This window comes from Equus przewalskii, chromosome 10 (assembly GCF_037783145.1).
Source record: "Equus przewalskii isolate Varuska chromosome 10, EquPr2, whole genome shotgun sequence".
Taxonomy (NCBI): domain Eukaryota; kingdom Metazoa; phylum Chordata; class Mammalia; order Perissodactyla; family Equidae; genus Equus; species Equus przewalskii.
In genome coordinates, this window is record NC_091840.1 from 5,007,596 (window position 1) to 5,032,604 (window position 25,009).

General features: G+C 61.2%; 1 protein-coding gene across 6 annotated transcripts in view; it reads right to left on the reverse strand.

The window, feature by feature from the left end:
* Positions 1 to 25,009, reverse strand: part of SEPTIN9 (septin 9) — a 162,002-nt gene that overhangs the window by 83,045 nt on the left and 53,948 nt on the right. The window contains exon 1 of one of the 6 annotated variants that reach the window (XM_070559867.1): positions 20,890 to 21,133. The exons of 4 other annotated variants lie outside the window; for them this stretch is intronic. In XM_070559867.1, coding sequence (XP_070415968.1) covers positions 20,890 to 20,944 — 55 coding nt within the window. In that variant the 5' untranslated portion in view covers positions 20,945 to 21,133. Of the gene's footprint in view, positions 1 to 18,271; positions 18,648 to 20,889; positions 21,134 to 25,009 lie in introns of those variants that run through there. One more of the 6 variants, XM_070559870.1, reaches the window with a different exon arrangement.

Below are 25,009 nucleotides of genomic sequence, written 5' to 3' on the forward strand. Positions count from 1 at the left end.
GAGGACGTCCTGACATGAGTAGCACCCAGCTGGGAAGAATTAGGAGACAGCCTGTCACGAAGGTGGCAGGACAGGGTCCTCCAGCATGGGGTTCTTCCCCCATGAGAGTCCTAAAAACATGTGCAGGGTCCTGCACACACACCCCCTTCCCGCGGGGGTAGAGGCAGAAAAGGGGTGTCCACATGTGGCCTCAGAAGCCAGCAAGAGTGCTCAAGAGGTTGTCGTTTTGCAGATTTGAAACCTCTGCATGACCGCACTCAGATCTGATAACCGTCTGCCCGAGGGACCGATGTGGCAGAAAAGCCGCCTTTCACTGGACCAACGCAGTGGGGAGTGGCGCTGGCTGCTCCCTCTCTTGTCTGCAGGATGTTAACACAGTGAGTGGGCATGCAAGTGACCCCCAGCTGCACATGACAAAGTGGACTGGCACAGAGCATCAGACAAATACGGGGCCGGGTCGTAGTGGAAGGTCCCCCACACCGCCCCTGGGAAGGAAAAATACGGCCATCTCGCAGAGGGCAGGAGGTGCTCACCTCTGCGGACACTATTTCCAAAATAAGGATGCCCCCCTCCTCCCTCCTCTGAATTCAAGTCCCCCCAAAGCCGGGCTCGAACCTCCTCTGCTCCCCAAAGCCCTCCTGGGCCCTTCTCCATTCTGCCCTCCGCAACACGCACAAGAGCCTAAAGACGGCTTGTGCGCTGGGCCTCCGCTGGGAATTCATCACAAGGACACGATCAGAAGTACAGAAAGATTTATTGTACGAGCACGTTTGCATCAGCACGAAAACAGCAAATGCTGGAAACAATTCGGGTTTACGTAGATTTTCTAAACCCATATGCTGAAGTCCTGCGCAGTCATCAAAATCACAGTTTTGAAGATGAGAAATGCTGAGAATATTAAGTAAAAATAGCAGGATACAAGATGTATGCAAAGACCCTGCTTTCATCTCACACACACATGTGCAGCGCGCACGCACAGCTCGCAGAAAGCGCCGTCTCTGGATGGAACGAAGGTGCGTGTTTTTCTCCAGCAGACTCTCCTGCCTTCTCCCGACGGCCTACACTGAACGCAGGTCCCCTCATATTTTCAGGGGATAAAACTATCAACGTGGTTTTAAAAAAGCAGACCTTGCCGATTTCAGGAGGGGGGTGTGGGTGACCACACGCTGGCGGCCCGCTCCATGCCTTCCCCAGAGCCTGGCCCTCCCCATTATTGAGCCCCTCGGGTCCCAGGCAGAGGCCGGAGCCCCCTCGCCAGAAGCAAACCTTCCCGGCAGGCAGGCCGCCGAAGCAGGAGCAGCCTGGGTCTGGGCCTGTTTAAGGAGGAATGTGCTGCACACAAGGGGCCATTGTGAAGGCCGCTGCTCTGACCGCAGGCTGCCGGCCAACCTCTCCCGGCTCCCGAGCGCTTCCTGGTGCACACGGCGGGCCTCGGCCTGAGCAGGGGGCTCCGGCAGGCCACGGAGCCCACTCCAGCCGGGAACAAATGTCAGGCAAAGAAACGCCGGGGCCCAAAGTCAGAACGAACCCACCCACAGCTCCTACGGGAGGGGGCAGGTGCTGCTGTCCGGTGTAGGGGCCGGTTCTGGGCTCGGGCTCCAGGAGCACCCGCCCTGAGCAAACAGAGTGCCTTCCAGGGAGCAGCAAAGCAGGTTCTGTCCCTGAACAGGGCAGCCACCCAGCAGCCACAGTCAGGGGCCCGGGGAACCCAGAAGGATGGTGCCAGGCTGAGGGTGCCTCCTTGCTCTCTGTCCTGAGCCCACAGGAGAAGCCACAGGAACCCCCCAAAGGCGACTGCACAGCGGTCAGGACACACCGAGCGGGTCCACGAGCATGTGCCACCCCTGGGGTGAGCTGGATGCAGCCCCTTGTCCTGCTCTCCTGTGAGGGCTGGAGGGGAACTCAGACAGGGCCTTGGGGTGGGCAGAGGGGGTCTGGCTGTGGCGGACAGGGAGCTGGGAGGGTGCAGGTGGGGCAGGGAAAAGCCATTGGAAGGAAGAGGAATCAGGACAGTGGGCCATTTAAATAACAAATCCTCCAAAGGGAAGGAACCCAAGGGAAGAAAGCTGAAGGGACCCAGCTGAAGAATGAGTGAACTGGGGACAGCGGGGGCTGGGGACAGGGTAACGCCAGGCAGAGGGAAGTGCGGGACACAGGCCCTGTGTGCCTTGAAGGGAGAGCCAGCCAGAGGATGGCGGGGAGGATGGCAGGGTCCTGCGGCCCTGAAGCAGACGGCGCCTCTTAGGTCAGGGCCAGGAGCCAGGCTCCCACAGGAAAGTGACCCGACCACAGCAAGCCCCAAGCCTCCGCTTCCTCGTCTGCTGAGCTGCAGGCACTGACAGGACGACATGGTGGTGCCCGTGCAACGATCATTACTGCTGTTGGTACAATTATAATTGGTACCATCTGTATGTGTGCACCCCGTGGTGGGCATGCACCATGCACATGTGGTCACTCCACCGACGGCTGAGGCTGCACTCGCTTTACCCGTCCGTGTCCATCACAGCCACAGCCACGGGCCATTATCTGCCCCTCTGCCCTTGGGCCTCTCCTGGTGCCCAAGCCTGGAAGGCAGGAAGAAGTTAACACTGCTCCGTGACTCTGGCAGCCTTTAGGCCCTAACTGGAGGGTGGGACAACTCTGGGGTGCACGGTGCAGAGTCCCCAGCACCCACCGTGGGGCTGAGCTCCAGCTGCCCACAGCCAGGGCCTGCTCGGAGGCCCCTTATAGGTCATCTCCCCTCTGTTTCACTCCCACACTCGGGGACCCCCGGGATCACCTCCCCCTTGAGTCCTTGTCTCAGAGGCTCCTGGGGGCTCGGAGCACCCCTGAGGGTTCGGTGGAGGAGGGGATGGCTAAGGGGGCAGGTAGGGCAGGGGTGGGGACGCAGGCTCAGCACAGAGGAGGACGCAGACAGGGAAAGTGGGAGGGGAGTGCCCTCAGGAAGCAAAACTGTCCAAAAGGAAGAGCTTAAAAATAGACGCTGAGGCCGCGCAGAACTGAGCGGACGGTAAACAGCACATCAGCCAAGCAGCACCGTCGGCGAGGCACGTGTGTTTAACAACAATGACAACGACGGCAAGAGGCAAAGTCCACACAAAGGAAGAAGGCGGGAAGGTGCAGGAGCCCACAGCTCAGCATCCCTTGCCCTTTGCCTTCCCCACGGCCAGGCCTGGCTGCTGCAGGGCCAGGCGCAGTCTAGGAGCTGCTCAGAGCCGTGCCCTGTGCCCTGTGCCAGCCCCATTCTGCCTCCAGCTCCAGCTCGGGGCCCCGCATGGTGGCCGAGGGCTGATGGCTGCCCTGGGCTTGTCTGCACACGTGGCCAGCTGAAGGCAACCTGAGGTATGCGGGCAGCGTGCACACGGCCCCAGGTCCCGGGCTGTCCCACCAGACACAGGCCTGCATTTCAGCACCCAGCACAGTCTGACCAAGGGTCTGCCCTGTGGCCTCTGGACAAGGAGGAACCAGCTGGACCCACTTCCACTTAGCCCCGGGGAATGTGCAGGGAGAGCAAACAGTGTCCCTGAGAACTTCAGATTCACCAGGGTCTCGACGCCCAGGGGAGACCACTCGGCCCCAAGTAAAGAACATGAAGTCACCCCCCTGCCCCTCGATTTATTCTGGTGACTGTCTTTTGCTCTGGGTGTTAGGAGGAGTTGCTTTCTCTCTGCATCTGGTGCCCTGGGCCTGGGAGACACGAGCGCTCCGGGGGCCCCTCCCCCTCACGGCCTCCACCCAGGCGGCCTGCGGAACAGGATGGGCGAAGGAGCGGGTCTGACATGCCCCACATGGGCTGGGTTTCCCTCATGGGGCCGAGAGAAACCAACGAGCCCCCTCTGTCCTTCCCAGGCCGGAGCTGCTGCGCCGCCACTCGCTGAGGGGGACCCTCCACGCAGCCCGCGGAGCACAGCAGCCCTTCCCGGCCCGTGACATTTTCGGGCACAAGAAAAGTGCAAAGTGGGAAGCGGAGAGCTGGTGACCCCAGCCCCTCCACTCGGGACACAAACAGGACTTCCCGTGACGGGCAGGGAGCCCAGTGGCAGCTGTGGTCACCAGCTAGCCCCCTGGATCGATCCCAGACCTCCTCTTCTCCCCAAATTCATGATGTTACTTTCTGGAAGAAGCCCTCTAGCAACCTGGCAGTGAGGACGTCGGGGAAGCAGCCCCAGCTCCCAACCCCCTCCCCGAGTCTAGCCACCCAGAACAGGACAAGAGGTCCTATCCAGTTCCTTTACAGCAGCTTCCAGAATCTGCTATGCTGTCTGCAGAGGACACTGGTCCAACAGTGGTCCCCAAAATGGTACGTCTAAGTCCTAACGCCCGGAACCTGTGAAAGTGACCTTATTTGGGAAAAGGGTCTTTGCAGGTATAATTAAGGTAAGGATCTCGAGGGGAGACCATCCTGTATTAGGGTGGGCCCTAAATCTTCCTGGAAGACAGAAAAGAAGACACATGGAGAAGGCCACGTGAAGACGGAGCAGAGATGGGAGGGATGTGTCTACCAGTCAAGGGACGCCAGGGACCAGCGGCAAGACCAGAAACTGCGAGAGGGGCCTGAACAGACCCTCCCTCGGAGCCTCCAGCAGGAACCAACCCTGCCCACCTCGATCTCAGACCCGGCTCTGGAACTATGGGGGGCTAGGCCTCCCCTGTTTCAAGCCCCCAGGCCGCGGCACTCCGTGAGAGCAGCGCCAACACAGCAGCCGAAAAAGGAGGAGGACTTCCGACGCCACTCGGTCTGCTTCTCCAGCTGTGCATCCTAAGCCACTCCCCGTTGTGATCCTCCAGCTCTGAGAAGGGGACACAGGTGCCCTAGATTCAGTCTGGCCTGGCGGGAAGGAGCCTCACGCCCCTTGGCCCACGTCAGCCCCCTAGCTCCCCCGACCCCTCACAGCTGGTGAACGCCACCCTCCACCCCACGGTCCCTTCCTGCCACTTGCCCCTGCCTGGCCTCAGGGCTCCCCCCACGTCTGCCTGGGGCAAGGGCCCATGCATCCAGCCCACTGTCATCAGTCAGGGCGCCTCTGCACTCCCAACAGGGTCCCAGCTGGGGCAGCAAGCGATCTGGTTGCCCTACTTACAGCGGGTGAATTACCGGTGTTCACCTCCCCCAACAGGGAAGGGTCCTGGGCAGACAGCACAGCCGCTCCTCCGCAGGTGCCATTGAAGCCACATAGTGACTTCTGCGTCAAGAAATCTCCCTACGTGGAGTAGAACCCCAATAAAGGCTCTGAGGAACCCACTTCCCAGGCCTGGGGCCAGCCATGCCTCGCAGGGGGCCACTTCCCCGGGATGAAGGCCTCTCTGTGCTGGCTCCCCCCATCGGCCCAGTGCCCCTGGTTCCGACAACCCCGGGCCATTCCGGGCAGACTTTAGAAGTCAGCTGAAGAGGCTGGACTTGCTTTTTTCCTTGACTAAAAGCTACAGGAACATGAGCATTGAGAATGACCTGCGCTGATGGACCCATCTCCCCTCCTCTCTCACACCCACTGTTGGTCTCTCCACTGACCACGCCGTGGTCCCTCCTCCAGAGCAGCAAGGGATGCGGGCCGCAGCTCCGAGTGCACAGATGCGGGAAGAGGGGGAGGGGTTTCCTGACCCAGGGTGGGGACAGCAGGGCGGCTTCTCGAGACGGGTGGGGATGTCTCCCTGAAAGGCTGAGGAGCAGGGTCTAAGGAGGATATAGGGCCGCCCGCCCCCCCCCCCCCCCCCCCCCGGACAGATGACCTTCAGCCTCTGCGGGTCAAAGGTTCCCTGATAAATAGCAGCCAAGAAGGGCGGGGGAAGCCCCTGGGAGGGGGCTGACTTCAAAACCCGAAACCACAGGCAGAAGCTCCAAGGGCCTCACGGAGTACAGAGCCCTTTAACCCGCCAGCCCCGACCCCGGGGTCCTGTCCAGGAGAGAGAACTGCCTTGCAGGTTCCAGGATGGAGCACAGGCCCTCCCCGCACGAGGGGCCCCAACCATCTTCTCAGCCCATCTCCTCCTCCTTTCTACCTCCACTCTCCAGCCATCCCCGCTTCCCAGATGGGGAGCCCCACAAGTGCTACACCTTGGGATGCTGCCCAGCCCCCTGGACCATGAAGCAAGGACCAGCCCATTGCGCCCTCCATGAAAGAGGCTCTGCAAACCAACTCTCCCTCGGTCCCCGCCTCGTGGGCTCTCTCCCACGTGACTAAGCTGGGTGCAGACCAGGACCTGGAGACCCTCAGGGACGTGTCGGTCAGCCTTGATGACACTGAACTGAGCTGCCGGGCTGGCGGTCAGCAGGTCCAGTTTCCTGCTCTTCCCTTCTCGGTTCTCAGCCCGGCAACCATGCACCCGGGTGGTGGTCATCCCCGATCGGCTGGGGCACAGGCACCACTCCTCCTTCCTCACCCCACTGAGTACTGGGTGAAAACAGTAAAAGCACTTAAAAAAATGCAAAAAAAAAAAAAAAAAAAGCCTAACACTGGGGGCTTGGCCCAGGTGGAGCCCTCCATTAATCACGCCACCTGCCGAGGGACGCCAGAGGGACGGACGGGACTTTGTGCTGTGGCCTGGGGGCGGGCAGCAGGTGGATGCTGCCCAGGCCAGTATGAGAGGTGGCCTAATTACAGGGCAGGGCAACCCCAGGCAGCAGAGTTCAGGCCCCGGTCAGCCTCCGGTCAGAACAGCACCCAGGAGTCCAGCTGCTGCCCTGGCCCACTGAGAAATGAAGTGTGGAGGGCATGACCCCAAACTGGCCGTGCTGGACTGGACAACAAGCTGGAGACTCCATGACCACAAAGCCCTGCGTGCACCAAGATGGCCTTTCAGGTTCAGCTCCTGCTGGTCCTGAGAGTGGGGTGGACCTGGTCTCTATCCTCAAGGACACGAGGGGTTTGGCAAAGAAGGAGGGGCACAGAAACTAAAACAAGGAGGCGGGTTCATTGCGTGGGAGAGGCCACAACCAAACACTGAGAAGATTCTGGAAGGGGCCCCGAGGGAGCAGTAGCACCTCCACCAGATGGGCCACCCGGCTATTCCAAAGAGCCCAGGTGGGGCCCGAGCAAGGCCGCCTGCAGGGCTCTCACACTCGAGGCCCTCCTGGGCTCTCACCAGGGGTGACAAACTCCTGGCAAACTCCACACACCCATCCAGAACTCGAGAAGACCCCTGGAAACCTGAAGCGAGCTGGGCATGGCCTGCAGGCTGGGACAGACCACCGGGCAGTGGGTCAGAGGGTCGGATGGGACGCTACCACACTCTCTTTATACAGACAAGGAGGCCGAGGCCCGGGGAGGCCAATGGTCACTCAGAGTTTGGCCATGAGGGACATCCAAGCCTGGTTTCTGGATCCCCACTCACCCCACACCCAGAGCTCTGTGGCCCCCGAGATGGGCCGCTGTAGCGCGCTGACAGAAGCCCCACAAAGGTATGTCTGTGCCCTCATCACAGAACCTGTGTGTGTGACCGTATTTGGAAACAGGGTCTTTGCAGATCTAATTAAGAGTCTCGAGATGAGATCATCCTGGATTGAGAGTGGGTCCTAAATCCAATAATGAGTGTCCTCCTGAGAGAGAGACAAGGAGAAGACAAGAGACACAGAGGACAGGCCGCGTGAAGACGGGGAAGAGGCAGGAGGGATGTGTGTACAAACCCAGAACACCGAGGGGTGCGGGCACCCAGCAGCCAGGAGAGAAGCCTGGGACGCGCTCCGTCTCGAGCTCCAGAAGGAACCAACCCTGCCCACACCCTGATTCTGGACATCTGGCTGCAGAACTGTGCTGGAAGCCCCCACTTTGTGGTGCTGTGCTATGCGGGCCACAGGAAACTCATCGCTCACTCTGACGCCATCCACCAAGCCTTCTCTCCCACCAGCAGCCCCCGACCTGCCTCTGCCCCGAGGCTCCCAACTGCGCAGGGCACATCCAGCCGCTGCCTCCAGGCAGCAACCAACTCACGCTCTCCTTGTTTCGTTCTTATGAGCCTCCAGGTGTTCACCTGCGCCACACAGTTTTAGGGGAAAAACCTCCTAAAGGATGAAACAGACCGTCCTCTGGGCAGGGTGGGCACTGTGCCCCAACCCCCCCCAGAGAGTGCCCAGCCCTCACTGTGAGCCCGGAAGGCGTCTTCCTTCTGCCTGCACTTTCTTCCCGAGAGACAAAGGGCCTCTGGACCCTCCGCTCCCTGCCTGCTGGGCCCCAGGTGGACAGAAAAACTACCCCCTCCAGGGCCATACCCCATAAACGGACAAACCCTCAACTCTCCTTACAGCCTGTGGGAGAAGGAAAAAATGAGAGCTGTTTACAGCAAACTCCAAACCGTCAGTGCCTGAGAGCTCCTGGGAGACCTCCCCCACCCCACCCCACCCAGCCCCATGACCTCTGACCTGCCTGCCGGCCACCTGGGGCCCAGCTACTAGTCATCACCTCCCAGATTCCCACCTTGTGAAGCCCCCAGACAGCCAGGCCCTGCCAGGCCACCAGCTGCAGGGGACTTGGAGGAGGAACAGGGCCAAGCCCTTACCCACCTAGAAACTGCCTGGGGTCCACCACACCAGCAGAGACCCAACCCACCCACCGGCCTCAAAGATCCCCGAGGGAGACGTCCAGGGCAGCAGAGGGAAAGAGCCTGCAGGAAATGGGGCTGCAGGCAGGAGTTACGCTTTTCTTAACTAAAAATGGAGAATTTTAGCCAAGTTGTCCTCGGCATGACTGCCCAGTGTGGGAGGGTCAGGGAGCTCTGCAGACGGGCCAGAGCTTGGGGACTGCCGGGAGAGGCACTGAGTCACCAGAAGTGCTGTCTCCGCCCCACCCGAGCCAGGCAGATGACCCCTCTGGCCTCAGTTTCCTGGTGACAGACAGGAAGGGCTGGACTGAAGGGCCCCTTCCAGCTGGGCCACTGTAGGCCCCAGCGAAGGCCGTTTAGAGTTCTGCACCAGCTCCAAGTGAGTCTTGCTGCTCCTGTAACAACTGGGCCCAGCAATTCCCAACACGGGGCAGAGCTGGAGGAGCCCGCCCACGGGGGACAGGGAGGGCCAGCCCACCTCCCCTCCTGGGCAGACGGGCAGGACCAAGGCTCCGGCCACATTCCTCTGCGGCCGAAAATGCAGCTGCCTTCGGTGCCTGCAGAGGTGTCCCCAGCAGCCTGCGCCTTCAGGCAAAGCTGCCTTCACCCCACCCAGCTCCCCACTCCGGAGCTGGAAAGAGCCAGCAGGGACCCAGTGGCCCTTGCTCTGTGCCACCCACTAGGGGACCAGTCACTTCCTGGGTCTCTCAAACCGGCGTGGGAGTTCGGATTGGATAAGCTGTTTTTCTTTTTGACAATGAACTTTTAAAAATGATATTTATTGCTGTTTTCCTGACTGTAAAAGCAGTTTACGTGCAATGCAGAAAATCTGCAAAACACAGAGAAAAACACCTATAAACCCAAGTCCCAGAGAGCCACCGTCAACATTTTGGCCTGCGCCCTCCAGTCCTCTGACTGTATATGTATGTGTGTGTTCTTCAACGGGCTCGTGCGTGACAGGCTCTGTGCTGCTCTCCACGTAGCAGCACGCAGCTCCAAGCTCTGCACGTTCCCACACTCATTCTCTACATTCCTTTGCAGTTCTAAAGTTCTGGTTCCAGATCATTCTCAGCTCTGACTGTTGATCAGAATCATTTCTGGGTCTTGTGAAAAAACAGACTGCTGGCCCCTGCCTCTTGGAGGTTCTGGCTCAGGAAGGCCGGGTGGGCCTGGCACCCCAGGGTGTGTCCCAGGGGCAGGCGGTGAGGACCTCTGCCCTCCCGTGGGCTCACAAGCCTCCTCCCCACCACCACCGCCCCCTCCTGAGAATCCTCAAGGAGAAAACCCTAAGCACCAACCACCTTGGAGGCAGCCCTGGCCAGTAACCCCACACACCCCCACCTTTCCAAAAGTCACCCAAGGTCACTGTCCAGCCTCAGTTGCCACCACTCGGCTCCCGGGTCGGTCACAAACCAAAGGACGTACTGGGCACTGCTGGGAGCAGAGGTCCATGTGACGAGGAGGCGTGTCAGTCACAAGGCCCCAAAACCTGCCCAAGGCCCACGCTGTGTTTACCTTACAGAGAACATCCAAGAGGCCCAGGGCCTCCAAGATAACTCACCTGCTACAAGGTAACTCGCAGGCAGGGGAGAGGCCGGCGCTGCCGGCCAGGGCCCCACCTTGAATCTCCCGCTCTTCCCTAGAACAGTGGTCACATTGCTCCCCGATGGACGGTCACCCTCCTGAGGAGCCAGGCTTGCTCATGCTTGTCCCTGCTATGGGCTGAATGTGTCCCCCAGATTCATACGTTGAATTCCAACCGCCAGGTGATGATGGTAGGGGTCGGCCTTTGGGAGGTGACGAGGTCGTGGGGGTGGAGCCCTTGTGACGGGATTAGTGCCCTTTTAAAGGAGACCCCATGTGGACACGGCAAGAAGACACAGCTACCAACCAAGGTTCTCACCAGACACCAGGTCTGCCGGAGCCTTGATCTTGGGCCTCCAGCCTCCAGAACCGTGAGGAATAGACGGGTGCTGTTCAGGCCGCCCAGTCAGCGGTATTTTTGTTATCGCAGCCTGAATGGACTAAGACAGGCCCCCTTTCCACTAGGGCCTCGGGCCCTGCCTGGCACGTCCCATAATTCTAAAGCGTTTGTTGCTTTGAGCCTTTAACGGTCTCCGTGTCCTGAGCGCCCTGGTTCCGTTCACTCATTCGATTCTCACGAAGACGTAGCAATTTTACCCGCGCCCTCACTTCAGATGGGAAACTGAGGCACGGAGAGGCAGGAGCTGAGCCAGCATGCTGAACCACCCCACCTCCAAACCCCGCCCCGGCCCACAGAGCCAGACTCTGAAAGCAGACGGTGCCCCCTATGCACCGGCTCTGTGTACATGGCCCCTCCCAAGCCTCCCAGCCACCCAGCAAGGTGGGCACTGTTATTCCTGCTTCAAAAACGTGGTCACCGAGGGCTGGCCCTGTGGCCTAGTGGTTAAGTCCAGCATGCTCCAATTCAGCAGCCCAGGTTCGGTTCCCAGGCACAGACCTACACCACTCGTCAACGGCCATGCTGTGGCAGCATCCCACAAACAAAATAGAGGAAGACTGGCACAGATGTCAGCTCAGGATGAATCTTCCTCAAGCAAAAAGAGGAAGATGGGCAACAGATGTTAGCTCAGGGCCCATCTTCCTCAGCAAAAAAGAAAAAAACCATAGTCTCCATGTTGGAGAGCTGCAAGGCTGGGAGTGGAGTAGAGGCAGCCCCCGCCAGACCCCAGGCTCTGGATCCCTGGCTGTTCCCATCCACCAGGGACAAGCCGACCAAGGTTTCCACATAGCCAGGCAGGGTATGCATAAGCGAGGGGGCACCAGGGAGGGCTGGGGGCAGGTTTCAGCAGTAGAAAGCAATGGACGATGCAGGTATGGGGTCAGGAGGACCTGGGTCTGCCTCCCGGTGTGGCCTTGGGCCAGCTGTGACCTGTGTGAGGCTCTGTGACCTGTCAACCTTGCTGGGCTCCAGGAGGACTGAGAGACGCATATAGAAAGTGCCCATCTCAGGGCCTGGCACACAGTAGGTGCCCAGTAAAGGAGCCGGTTATGGAAAAGAAGACCCGCACAGTCAGAGGAAGCGCCTGTGAGCCACTGGGGGGGGGGGGGGACAGCTGAAAGGGCCGGCACTTGGGTCAGAGACAAAGAATGCGGGAGGGAGGCGGGGAGGGAGAGGCCGCCCCGACAGCTGGCTCCAGGGCAGCTGTTTGCAGGAGCCTGGCTTCACCATTAAATATTAGGAGAGATGTAAATATTTGAGGGGGGCCCCCCAGCCCAGCCTCTCGGGGCTGCAGCCAGGGCAGGCAGGTTTCCTCCGGTACCAGTGTCCCCATCCCCCCAGGCGCCCCAAGACTTGGGCCGGAGTTGGGGTGGGGGCAGCAACCCAGGAGGAAGGGGACACAAGGCCCCCTCCCCTCTCTTTGCTGCACCAGGCCTGCAAAGGTGCCCAGGAATGATGGCCTTCCCCATCTCCCCCGTGAGGGGCCCCCGGCCTGCCAAGGGTTTCTTTTCAGTTTTGCAGAAAAACAAAGCAGACCTTTCTGGGGTCTTCTGATGGAGGCCAGGGGTCCAAAGCTGCCACTCCAGACTTCAGCCCACTCCACCCCCACTAAGTTAATACCCGCTGCCTCTCTGCCGCCTGGATCATTCACTACCCACGCCCCTGCCGGCTCTCTCAGCCCCCTGACCAGGAGGACAGGAGCCTGGATCCTCTCCATGTCCCCACTTACACTTGCAAGCACAGCCCTCTGTTCCCACCTCCTGTCTCAGTGCCGAGAGCACCTGGGCCAGGTATGGGCCCAATAGGGTCTCCCCAACAAACTACATGTTGACAGAAATCGCAAGAGAAGCCAGTCAGCATCATGTGCCTGGAGACCCTGCCCGGTAAACTACCCGGGACTCTGGTTAGGTGCTCCCTCCTCCAGGAAGCCCTCCTGAACCTACCCCTCTCTTGGGCTCACGCCTGGAGCCCCAGAACCTAGAACAGAGCTAGCACTTAGCTGGCGCCCACAGACAGCTGTTGAATAAACAAATGAACGAGCCGGCCGCCCCTCCCACCGCGGCGATCCTCCTCCTGGCCTGACCGAGGACGGAGGGACTCCAGCACTTCATTTTGAACTGAAGGAAAAATCCAAAACCCAGCCACTTTAGTATACTCCTTCCCCTGACTTTTAACGTGGGCCAGGAGGCAGGCGACAGCAGAAGAGGCTGCCCCTCCAAGGCTGGTTTGGAGCCAGGAAAACTTGTATGCTTTTACTGTAGATAATATCGGTCTCCGGGGGACCCAGGGCAGGGGCCCAGCCCACCCCTCGCGGGGAAACTGCCCACCCACGTGGAAAGGAGGGCCAAAGATCCGTGCTCAGAGCTGCCTTCCTGCACCCAGGGTGGGGCCAGCGAGGGTACCGGACGAGAGCCTGCCTGGGGAGTAAGGAAACCCATCAGGACGGTCAGAACCAGAAACGTCTGCAACTTCCAGGTCGCTGCCTGAGGGAGGGGAGTCAGCAAGGCGGCCGGACCCTGGCAGACTCACGCTGCCCGGGACTGCTTCTCTTCTCGCCGAAAAGAAAGAGGAGACTGGTCCACCACTAACCTCCCGCGAGCAGAGAGGGGGCTGTCTGTTGCCTAGGTGGCTCCCTTCCAGCTTCCCAGGGGACCCTCAGCTGCAGCCTCCCACAGGAGGTGCGTCTCCTGGGGTAGGGACACAGGAAGCTCTAGCTGTGTGGGCGTGGGGGGGCACTACTGCGTTCAAGGCCAGGCCCTTGATTTTCTGGGTTTTGCACCCCAGTGCCGCACACCTGCATCCCCAGCTGGCCCAGAGACACCAGGGGCCCGGAATGCCGGGACGGGCTGTTAGAGACTCAGGAGACAGGGGATAGGCAGGGAAAAACCCCAAACTCCAGCAAGAAAGAGGCAGGGCGAGCGTATTTCCCAGCTCCCCGCCTCCCCGGCAGCCCGGCTCTGGACGCAGCACCGGGGTGGGCGCGGAGGGCCCACTGAAATGGGGGCCATCCTTTTGTCCTGCTGCACAAATTTCTGGGCATTGGCAGCACTTTAAAAAATGACAACAGGGTTGGGGGTGGGGCCGGCCCTGCGGCCCTGCGCACGCTCCGCTTCGGTGGCCCAGGGTCGCAGTTTGAGGTCCTGGGTGCGGGCCTGCTCCACCCATCAGAGAAAGACAGGCACAGGTGTTAGCCCAGCAACAATCTTCTTCAAGCAAAAGAAAAAAAAAAAAAAAACCAGGAGGATGGGCAATGGATGCTAGCTCAGGGGAATCTTCCTCACGCACACACACACACACAAAATGACAACAGGGGACTGGCCTGGTGGCACAGTGGTCAAGTTCACATGATCCGCTTCAGCAGCCCAGGGTTCTTAGGTTCAGATCCTGGGCACGGACCTACACACTGCTCATCAAGCCATGCTGTGGCGGCATCCCACATAAACAAAGTAGAGGGAGACTGGCACAGATGTTAGCTCAGGGACAATCTTCCTCACCAAAGAAAAAAAAGAAAGAAAGAAAAGACAACAAACTTGAAGTTTCTAGAATGTCTCCTGTCCAGGCCGAAGCAAGCCTCCAGGCTCTGTCCAGACCAAATTAAACAGCCTGCGCCCAGATATGTCCTAGGCGCCAGGGGTGTCTAGGAGCCGACTGCTGGGTCTGTTTGGCTGGAGAGATTACAAATCCTCAGGCTTCTGGGACTGTGTTCCAAAGAGTTCCAGACCATCCAGTCTCACAAGCAACTCAGAGAACCTCCAAATTTGGGTAAAATCAAGAGGGCTTTGGAAAGAAAGCCACTGCTTCACCATCTTTCCTCAGTGGCTTTATCAAGAGAAAGCACAGGGACTTGCCTCCTGGCTGGGTTTCTGGGATGAATCAGAAGAAGTGAAACATCCCGGGGCCGCGACCTCCCACGCATGCCCCACCAGAAACCCCTGGCTGCCCAGCGCCCCTTTCCCCACCACCCCACCGTCCTACACACACCACCAGGTCTTCCAGGGTCTACTGCACGCAGCGCACTGTTCCAGCCACAGGACAGTGAGCAAAGACACAAAGCCCTGCCCTCGGGGGGCTCTGAGCCAGGTGGGGAGCACCCAGTCTGGCCGGGAAAAAGTTGGGACTCTGTGCTGGGTTTGGGGGCCACCATGGATCCCTTGGGCCTGGCCCCCAGGTCCTCGATGCTGGTCCTGTGCTCCTGTCTGTGCCCCAAAGGGACCCCTCTGAGCAGCAGGCCAGCCCACGCCCAGCACGGCGAGAGAGGGGCATTTGGCTGGTAAACTCAGGCCAGGAGCAGCAGGAGTGACAGCCGAACAGCGGTGCAGGGCTCATCTCAGACTGTGACAGCCCGACCTCTGAGCATGCAAAGAGAAAGAGGAAGCAGGGACCCCAGGCTGCTCGGCCAGTGCGAGCACACGAGGACTAGAGCACACCCGAGGGGCGGGCTGGGACTATGGTCCCCTGGCTGAGAAGTCCCTGGCTGCCACAGGCCAGTGTGCACCTGCACATTCGTACAGCCAGGCGCCGCATAACGACGTTTCAGTCAATGACAGACCGCATATCGGACAGTGCTTCCCACAAGGTTAGGACCACACAGCCTAGCACCATCTAGGTTTGTGTGAGTGACTCTGTGATGTTCCCACAACCACAAAATCACCTAATAATGGACTTCTCAGGATGTATCCCTGTCGCTAAGCGACGCGTGACCGTTTCCCTTGGCGACGCTCCATCACGAATGGGCCACGGTGTCACTGTTCCCCACCAGCAGGACAGCCTCCCCGCAGACTGGCCTGAGCAAGTGCCCACCACGTGCCGGGCACTGTACCTGCTGTGCCCACCGCTGACCCCGGGGCTCAAGCTCTGGGGGGCTTGTTTTTCCAGGCACGGAGGCCCCCACCCCGGGCCCGGGCTCCCTACGCCCTCAGCAGAGCAGCGGGGTGAGGAGCTACCTGGCCCCCAAGGTGAGTGACACACGGCTCTCCCCACTGGCCTGAGAAGGGACTGTGCTTCTTGCTCAGAGCTCAGTGCCACAGTCAGGACTCACACAGGGCTGCTGGACAAGGAGGGTGCCGGCCAGCAGGCCCAGTGCTGGATCCCATGGTCTTCGCAGTTGAGCCATCCAGCACGTGCCCACACCGCTGTTCACACTTGGCCCTTCAGGCAGGCCTGTGGTCCACCCATCTGTGACACTCTGCCGGGTGGGGGATGGCAGAGGAGGCTGGGATGACCTCCCCAGTGAAGGAACCCTGCAGCCCACACAACCCAGCCTTCGCTCCGACGGTGAGAGAGCTGTGGCACATCCGCACAGAATGTCTGCCGGGTGGAGCAGGGGCTCCCACAGTGTGGCCAAGAGCCTAGTATCTGCCAGACTCAGAGGGACCCCTGGGCAGTGCTGACCATGCTGTCCAGCCTCATCCCCCGGGGGCATCAGACAGGCCCTTGTCTGGGCCTTTGAACACCTTCCATCACCCAGATCCCTACATCAGGAGTCCACACCCACCCATCCGTGCAAACACTCGCCCCCCACCCTCAGCTCCAACAGCAGTGGCAGCACCCAGCACATTCCCATGAGCAGGACCCCGGCTCAGGGCTCTCTGTGTATCCCACCTAAACCCAGGACTACCCTCAGAAAGAGGTGTTTATAACCCCACTCGACAGAGGGGGAAACTGAGGCTCAGGAGCTAAGACACTTCCCCTACACCACACAGCTTTCAAACGACAGAATGAGGTCGCCCCCTAAGCATTACACCACAGGGCTCTCGGCTGCCCTGTCCCCCTCGTCCCCCAAAGGCCCTCTCCCTTCGGATGCAAACTCCGCCCAACCGCCTCTTTTAATACCTGCCTGGAGACCCATGCCCTCCAGAAAGCCTTCCCGGACCGACACTGCACAGAGTGGGGTCTCCTGTGCGCACCCCCATCTCCGCCGGCCAGGGCTGACCCTCAGCCCAGCTGCGAAGCCGACCACAGAGGTGCCTCTGCCACCTGGCGCGCGCTGTCTGCTGCGTCCTCACAGGCAGGACAGCGGGCACGCCTGACCCCGTGCTCTGGACTTGAGCACCAGGCCAGCGCTGCAGGTGGCTGTCGGCCCGTGAGAGAGCTGACCCCTCTGAGCTGCGGAGCTGGCACCAGCAGAACCCCAGCAAGACCTACTCCAGTCCAGGCGGCTGAGTGAGCTCGTCGACTCCACGGCTCCAGCCTCCCCCCAGAGGGACGAACTGCAGGGACGTGGTATTCACAAGAGGCCCGAGTGTCGCTGAAAAGCAGGCTTCACCACTCAAGAGGCCCACTGGCACTAATTAGGGACGGGTCTGCACCCAGCACCAAGCAACAGGCTTTGTCCTCCAGGGAGGAAACAGGCACCTGGATCCAGCAAACGCAAGAGCCCATGTCCCAGAGGTGTCTGGGCTCCCAGACGAGCAAGCACATCTGCTTGTCCCATCGCCCCAGGAGACCCTCTCTCTGCTCCCACCCCATCCCACCCCACCCCCACCCCCTCTCCTGTCCCAGGCCCAGAGCCCGTACTGCCCCCAGGGCCCAGTTCAGAGGGTCCTCCCAGGGGACAGCGAAAATCTTAGGAGGCCAGACCTCCTCTAGGCGAGAGAACACAGCTCTGGGACCAGGCGCCCGGGTTCCGGGCCAGATTCTGTTTCAACAAACATCAAGGACTTTAGGATTCTCTCTCGTGCAAATCTGGTTACAGCAAACACGGCTGGCTGGCGGGGAAAGGAGGCCAACAGCTGGCACTTGGAAAGGCTTTTGTTACACAAAGACCCGCGTTGTAACAGCGTTTGCGATAACAGATCTGGCCTGCATCCACTCAAGAGCACGCCGTGCAACTGCCCGAGCCTCCACCAACCGGCAGCCAGAGAAACCAAGAGGTCACCCTCCTGCCACCGCATCACGTGGACAGCGGCGGGGGCCGAGGCCACCTCAAGGCCCATCCGTGCCGGGAAAAGTGGGAAATGAGACTCTCTAAAAAAATTCTATCGGCAAAATAGGAAACACTCTTCTTGCCCCTCCCTGGGGGATCTCCACAGCGCCCCGAGCCCATCCCTGAAGGGAAGGCAAAGGCGGGTGCAAGAGGCTTGTGTCCACGGAGGACACCTCCACCTCTCCGTCCCCAGGGGAGACCTGAACATGACAGACACGTCCAAAAGACAAGACGGGCTGGGTCCCCGTGCCACCGTCCTCGGTGATGCGAAGAACTTAACAATCCCACCCACGGGGACTGAGTGCCTGGCTCCTCTGGGGCAGGGGGACAGGCGGGGAACAAAATGATGAAAAGGATGGGTGCTGCCAGGGCAGGGGGCAGACGTGCCCAGACCGAGGGGCATCAGTGGCATTTTTAGCTCGAGGCCCCCGCTCCAGACATCACACACATCTCTGCCCAGGGCAGCTTCCCGTCTGCCCCGGGGGGCATTCTGCTCCAGGTGGGCACCCACGCCACACCCCACCCCAGGGGGCTGTCCCGCTGCCCCGCATGGCAGGCTGTGCTGGCTTGGATACCGCCACCAGCTCCAAACCACCCCCTGATCAGGGCTCCTCGGCCCCTGCTGCAGGATTCCAGGGCAAGAGATCACCCCCAGTAACGAAAGGCGACTGGGAACTCGCCCTGCTTTGGTGGTGGCCCCCGGGGCCTCGGTCCTTCAGCCGGCAAGACGTGTTTCGTGATGAGCCAGGTCAGCCGGCCTCAGGAGCCATCAGGGCCCAGCGGCAGCTGCCTCTGAGCTGGCAGTTTCCTCCCTGTTCCTTTCGCCTTACCTTGCAGAAACCAAGACACCATGTGGGCGGCCCCGCAAAGGCCCCCAGCTGGCCCCTCGGAAACCCAGCCGGGCCTCCCACTCCTCCAGCTCCACTCTTAGCCGCTCCAGCCGCCTCTCCAGGAGGGTCCAGGCTCCCTGACCACACGCCTGGCCCTCCACGACCTGGCCCATCTGATCATGGGCAAGCTGACCCCTCCTTACGCCCCAGCCCCCAACCGGACCAGCTCATTCCGGTCTCCCCAGCTCCTGCCTGCTAGCCCTGGCTGGGAAGCTCTCCTCCTCCTTCCCGCAATCAAATTCCGACTTGGGCCCAAGGTCCGCCTCCTCCACGAGGCCTTCTCCTGGTTACCCAGCAGTGACCTTTCTCCACCCCCGTTCTGCCAGCTCTGAGCACCCACTGTGCTGGGTCACACACTCTCCTCCTTCTCTGATCAGTCCTTCCCCACGGCCAACCAGGCTGTCTGTCCCCAACACCCAGCTCCACTCCACGTTCCTGGGGCACTGAGGGCAGCCGCCTTTCTGGTCCCCGAGCTGGCCATGTGGAGCCCTCACGCACACTCACACACTCACACTCATGCACACCTCCACTCGGGGAGCCCAGGCCTCTAACGCCCCAGTCCCATGTCGTCAGAGCACTTCAAACTTTTCAGGGCACACGACGCGGAGACTGATGCACACAGAGAACCAGAGGGTCTGAGGCCCCACTCCCCACAGTGAGAAATCTCCCCCCGGAGTCACAGGGCCGCCAACTGTTGCCCCAGGATGGTCTCAATGAGGCCATTGTCTCCGACTAAATTAGAGGGTCAAGAAGCCGCCTGGGAGGCAGCCACAGAGGCCGCCACCGCCTCCAGATGGGGCACGTAGGGGTGAGGATGCAGTTACTCATGGGGACCTGAGGCAGAGGCCCTAACGACGTCCGTGGCATGAACTGTGACAGCTGTAAGACCACACGACCCCCAAACTTCCGCCTCCCCATCCTGCCTCAGGGCTCCCACTGCATCCCCTCTTTCCCCAGAAATCCCACCCCCAGAGGAACGCTTTGGGGTGAGGGATCTGCAAGCCGACCCAACTCCCACAGACCACAAGCACGTACACACGGCGCCAGACCTCAAGGGGGCAGCCGTCTCCAGGTCGGCTAATTCTCACCCTTGGGCATTTAGGAGAGGGCAGGGCCCCAAGGAGCAGCAGGAAAGTCTGAAAGCAGCAGCTGTAAGGAGGGCTACACTCAAGGCAACCCACAGAAGGTCGCCTAGCGGGGAGACCCCAGCACCAGCAGGCGCCCTGAGATGTCCAGGTGGCCGGGTACAAGTCATCACAGCCCTGCAGACCCAGAACTCCCCTTGTTGGGTATTAGTGCCTGAGTCGCAAAGGCCCTCCCACTACTGAGCCAGGGACAGGACATGCGTCCTTTGCACAGGGTGTGCTGGCCACTGGACCACAACTCCCTCCTGTCTCTTCACCCCCCTGCTCAGGCCAGTCCAGGCCCAGCCCAGAATTACGCTGCTGGGGCTCTGCTTGGGGTTTAGCCGGGCTCTGGTGCCCAGAAGTGCCCCGCCCATGGGGCTAACCCCAGGTGGGCCCTGTGGGAGGTTGGGCTCAGGACACCCAGATCCCAGCTCTGGTTGTGGCCACGGGGGCTGGAGGACCTCCCGGCTTGGCCTGGCACCTGGACGTCTGTAACTTCTTTCAGCCCAGCCTTCTCCAACAGCGGCCCACCAGAGGGCTCTGCCCAAGGCTGCCTGGGAGCCCCTCCGAGGGGCGGGGGCTCCAGGTCCCAGCAGAGGCGGGCCCGCCCCTCAGAAATCCGGCCCGAAGTGCTGGAGACTATTGTGTGAGCTTCCCTTCCGACTGCTTTATTTACTCCGCAGGACTGCAGGACGCAGAGCCACAGGCAGTCACGAGGACGCACGGAAGCGCGCACACACATCCCAGAAGCGGGATGCCGCGCTGGTCTAAGAGGGAGAAGCCCCCAGGTCTCTCCGCACTTTGTACACCCCGAAGGGGGGAGGGGTCCGAAATGCACTCCCCACCGGCACGCAGGCCCCTCCTTCCCCCTTCAGCCCGACTCTCTGGGAGGCAGATGAGGATGTCCCCAGGCCTGGATGGGGGCCGATGGGACGCCCCCCTCTAGACCCCGCCGCGCCCGGGCCGTGTCCGCTCGCCAGCCCTCCGCAGCCGGGATTCGGCTCAGCCCCGGCCCCGAAACTGGTTGGGGGGGGCGGGCGGGGGGTCCTCCTGGGCAGGACTCGGAGGCGGGTAACGACTCCCCCGACCCGCCGCAGGCCAAAGGGGCCCGAAGGCCGACGGGGAGCGCCGGCGGGAGGGGACGGAGTGACTGCCGAGAGGGAAAGTGCGCGCCCGGCAGTGCCGAGGAAGCCCCGGGAGCCCTCGAGGAGGCTGTCGTCGCTCGGCAAACCCAAACAACAATAAAAGGAAGGAAACCCGGGCGCAGCGCGCAGGGGCCGGTGAGGGCGCGCGGTCCCCCGAACCGGGTCCCCCAAGTGGGCGAGGGGGCGCGCGACGGGAGGGTGTCCCAACCGGGGTCCCGCCTCCTCGTCCGCGCTACCGTCCCGCGCCGGGTCGCCCGAGGGGCCTCCGAGGCCGCCCGGCACCCACCTTCGAAGTCCGAAATGATCCCGTCCAGCTGCGCATTGACCGCGGGGTCGGACATGGTGGCTCGCGGGCCGCGCGACGCGCGGAGGGCGGCGGCGAGGAAGCGCCCCGGGCGGCCCGGGCCCTGCGCGCTGGCTGGGGCGCCGCGCCCGCGCTCCCGCCGTGCAGAGCTGGCCGGCGGAGCCCCTCGGCCCCCGGGCTCGGCTGAATGAATGGGGGAGGCGGGCGGGCGCCGGCCCTCCCCGCTCCCGCTGCCCGCCCCGCCCCGCCTCCCGGGCGGATCAGGTTCCCGCACCACGGCCCGGCCTCCCCGTCTCGCACTGGCTGCTCCGCCCGCCTGTCAAGGCCGGGCCTGGAAGGCTGGGGCCCGAGCGGCCGCCGCGGGGCCAGGCCGAGTCCTGGGCGCCCGACCCGAGCGCCCCCCTTCTCCCCGCCTGGCCCGCGCCCAGGGGACGGCGACGGACGCGGCCCCGGCCCCTCCCCCCCGGACGCCCCGCCGCGGCCAGATGTGGGCGGATGTGGAGGCCGGGCGGCGGCGCGGGGGCGGCGCCGAGGGGGGACGAGATTCCTCCCCTTCTCTGGGGCGCAGGGCTCCTTGTGCGGGAGGTTTTATTTACGCAGCCAAACAAAGTTGGCCGCCGCCGCCGCCTTCCCGCGCTCAGCGCCTCCGAGGGTTAAGCGGCGGCGCGCCCGGCTCGGGCGGCAGGACCCGGGCCTGTTGGCTCAGAACCGAGGGGCGAGAGCAAGAGTCACGTGGCCCGGGGCCTGGGGGCGGGGGGACACCCTCCAGCTACTCCCCACCCCACCCTTCCACCCCCTCTGGGGCGGGTGACAGAGAAAGCGCTGACCCACGGAGGCGTGGGCAGGGAGGAGCGCCCCTGTCGGAACTGCCAGGGGCATGTGCGGCCCCCGCCCTCCCCAGGAGGGACTCCTTGAAGGCCGAGGGTAGAGAAGATACCGGGCGGTATCTCAAGGAAGGAGGTGGGGAACGGGGAGAAAGGAGGCTGCCCGGGGCTCCCGTGCCTCAGGCCCGGCCCTGCCCTCCAGGCAGTAACATCTGTGCTGCTCCATCCATTCAACATCGATTAACCCTATTAGCTACAAGGCGGGCAGGTCCTAGGGACTGGGGACAGAAGGATGAGCTGGAACTTGAGAAGCAACCAGATGCAGTCCTAGGAAAGGCCCTCCAGGTGGGGCACCGACAACAGAAAGGGGGCTCTCTTCCACTCCCCCTGGCTGAGCCGGCAGGCTCTCCTGCCCCATCTCCTCCTCATCACCTTAGATTCAGGGCCTCTGCCCAAAGACAAGGGGCCGGTGAGAATTCATAGCAGGGAATAACCCCCTCCAAGCTGGTGGGCGACTGTGTACTACCGTCCCCTCAGGGTGGCCCGCGTGTGCCAAGAGCTCATCCTGGGTGCCAGGTTGGCCACACCCCTGCCAGCCCCACACCCCCACTTCTGAAAGATCCCAAATGCACAGGAGATGCCAAGGCCCGACTGCCAGCTCGGTGGCTGGGGGCCTCCTGGGCGGCATGCGCTGGGTTCGGTGGGCTGTTTTAAGTAGAGGAAATCGAGTCCTTCCTTTTTAAGAAAAGCAGTCACTCCCTCGCTCATGCTTTGGATATTTTGAACTATTTTCAACCCAGTGAGTTTGTGGACATGGAACTGCAAAACCACAGACATTTCAGAAGTACATCCACCCTCCTCTGCCTGGAGCACCCTAGCAGCTTCTGCACCGGCCCGGGGCATTTCGCGTCTGAAAACCAGCCCCTGGTCTGCCCGCCAGTCCAACCCTCTGAGCCATCTGTCCACCCCATAGATGGGAGTTTGGTGGTCCAGTGCCCGTAAGAAACTGCCCAACAACACAGGCCCCTGGGAAAAGGCCCGGTCTCCAGGAATGGCATCCAACCTGGGCCACAGCATTATTCTCCAGTGTTTTTATAAAAAGCACCTGGTGGGTGTAGACACACCCATGTGATTGTTCTCCCAGAGAGCTGGCGTGGAGTTCTCCCAGATTAGCATAGGGTCCGCGTATTGTGCATTATTCATTTCCATTCACAGTAGAGGCAGACACACTTATGCTTATCTCCTCGGGGAGCCCAGCCAGGGTGCACGCCTCACCCAAATGCTCCCCTGTGGGAACCCAAAGGACAATGGCAGGAGTGAGCCAACCTCCGAGGCCAGAAAGAGCCCATGTTGGCATGACTCTGCTCCAGAGCCCAGCCAGTCCATCCCCTGCCTCCAGCCCCCTTCACTTTAACCACTGGGGCCGCTGTTGCCAGGCCGAGACACCTGCAGGTAAGGAGACTGCCCACGCTCCCTCAGGAAACCCAACCCAGCGTTTGACCATGCTGCCAGCCAGGAAGTTCACTCTTGTATCTAACCAACTGCTCTAATTGCACATCACTTACTTCCTCTTTTTCTCCTGTCCTCAGAGAAGACGGGAAACAGCTGGGCACCACCCTTCAAGCAGTAATTACCTTCTCCAAACTCGAAGACAATCCAGTGGCCCCTCGGCTTCTCTGTCTCCGCCTAAATCATCTGTCCCCAGCCCTTTAATCATCCCCACCCTTTGATCACTCCTGAAGGCCGTGTGCATTCTGAGGCCCCATGACTTTAATAAGGCCTGATCTCCAGAGGGTGATGAGGGACCCCACTCCCCCTTCCCAGGGCATGGGCAGTCAGGGCCGAGGGTGTGATGAACCATCCTGGCAGGGGCACCAGGCACACGAAATGAGCAGCGGCAGCAGAGAGAGGAGAGTGAGCTTAGACTTGGCAAGAAAAACAGAACTGTAAGGCCTTGGCATTCTGTGACGATGCATCTCCCAAGGCCTGGCCCGGGGGAAGGTGTCATTAGAACGCCGCCAGAGGGGCCACCTACCTCCCAAGTCCACCATGAGACCTGTAGTGGGGTGCATGGTAGCCCCCAAAAAGACACAGCCACTCGACCCTCAGAATGTGACCTGATTTGGCATAAGGATCTTTAGGTAAGGAGGTCAAGATGAGACCATCCTGGATTAGGGTGGGCCCTAAATCCAACGACAGTGTCCTTATGTAAGAGGCAGAGAAGCAGAAGACAGAGACAGAGAAAAAGGCCACGTGAAGTCAGAGGCAGACATGGGAGGGATGCAGCCACAAATCAAGGGACACTTGGGACCCCGGAAGCTGGAAGAGGCAGGCAGGATTCTCCCCCGAGCCTTCAGAGGGAGCGTGGCCTTGCCGGCACCTCGATTTCCGATTTCTGGCCTCCACACTGTGAGAGGGCACGTTTCTGCTGTTTGAAGCCCCCAGTCTGTGTGCTTTGTTACAGCTGCCACAGGACACTAACACAGACCTTCAGCTCCCCCTTTGAATCATTCCTTTGGGTCAGAGCTGCACCTCCCAAAGATGTCTGCTAAGCCCCAGAGCCCACTGTGGGTACCGAATGCCGTGGGGCAGGGGCAGTCCTGAGGGAACGTGGGGGCAGGGCGCTCGGTCAGCACGTTTTCACAAGAGAAGCTGGAGGCCAGCGATAGGAGCAAGGTGCATCTGAAGCACAGGGCAGGCCCTTCTGGAATAGGAAGGAGCAGGCCTGAAGAGAAACCCACAGTCAGCCGGGGAGGGAACCTGGCAAAGCATGGGAAAGAGAGAGGGAGGAAACCGATGCGTGGAAACAGCCGTTTGCCTCGCACATCAGTGTCCACGACCCCGAGCTCCAGGTGGGGCTGGGGGAGCGGAGGGGGACCGGGGCTCTTTGCCCAGCCGCTCTGGGCCTTTGGACAGGACACCCTGTGAAGCGGACCTCACAGCGCAGGGCTCCTCCAGGACAGGGGCCATGTGGTCTCCGCTCTGTCTGGGCCTGGCACACAGTAGGGCCTCCTGAGCTCCAGAGCCTTGGATCCATGGCTGCTGCACCTTACACACACCCCCAGCTCGCTCAGCCCACCACCTCCAGAAGTGGCGCCACCGTCCACCTAGGCGCTCAGGCCAAACGCCCAGGCATCACCCTCGAATCCTGTTTCCCTCACTCTCCACTTCAAAGTCGCCAGTAAGTTTCCACGTCCAAAATCTCTGAGGACCAGTCTGCATCTGACCTCCACCGGCGCCCCCACGCCAGTGCACCAGTGCACCCCTCCTCCAAAGGA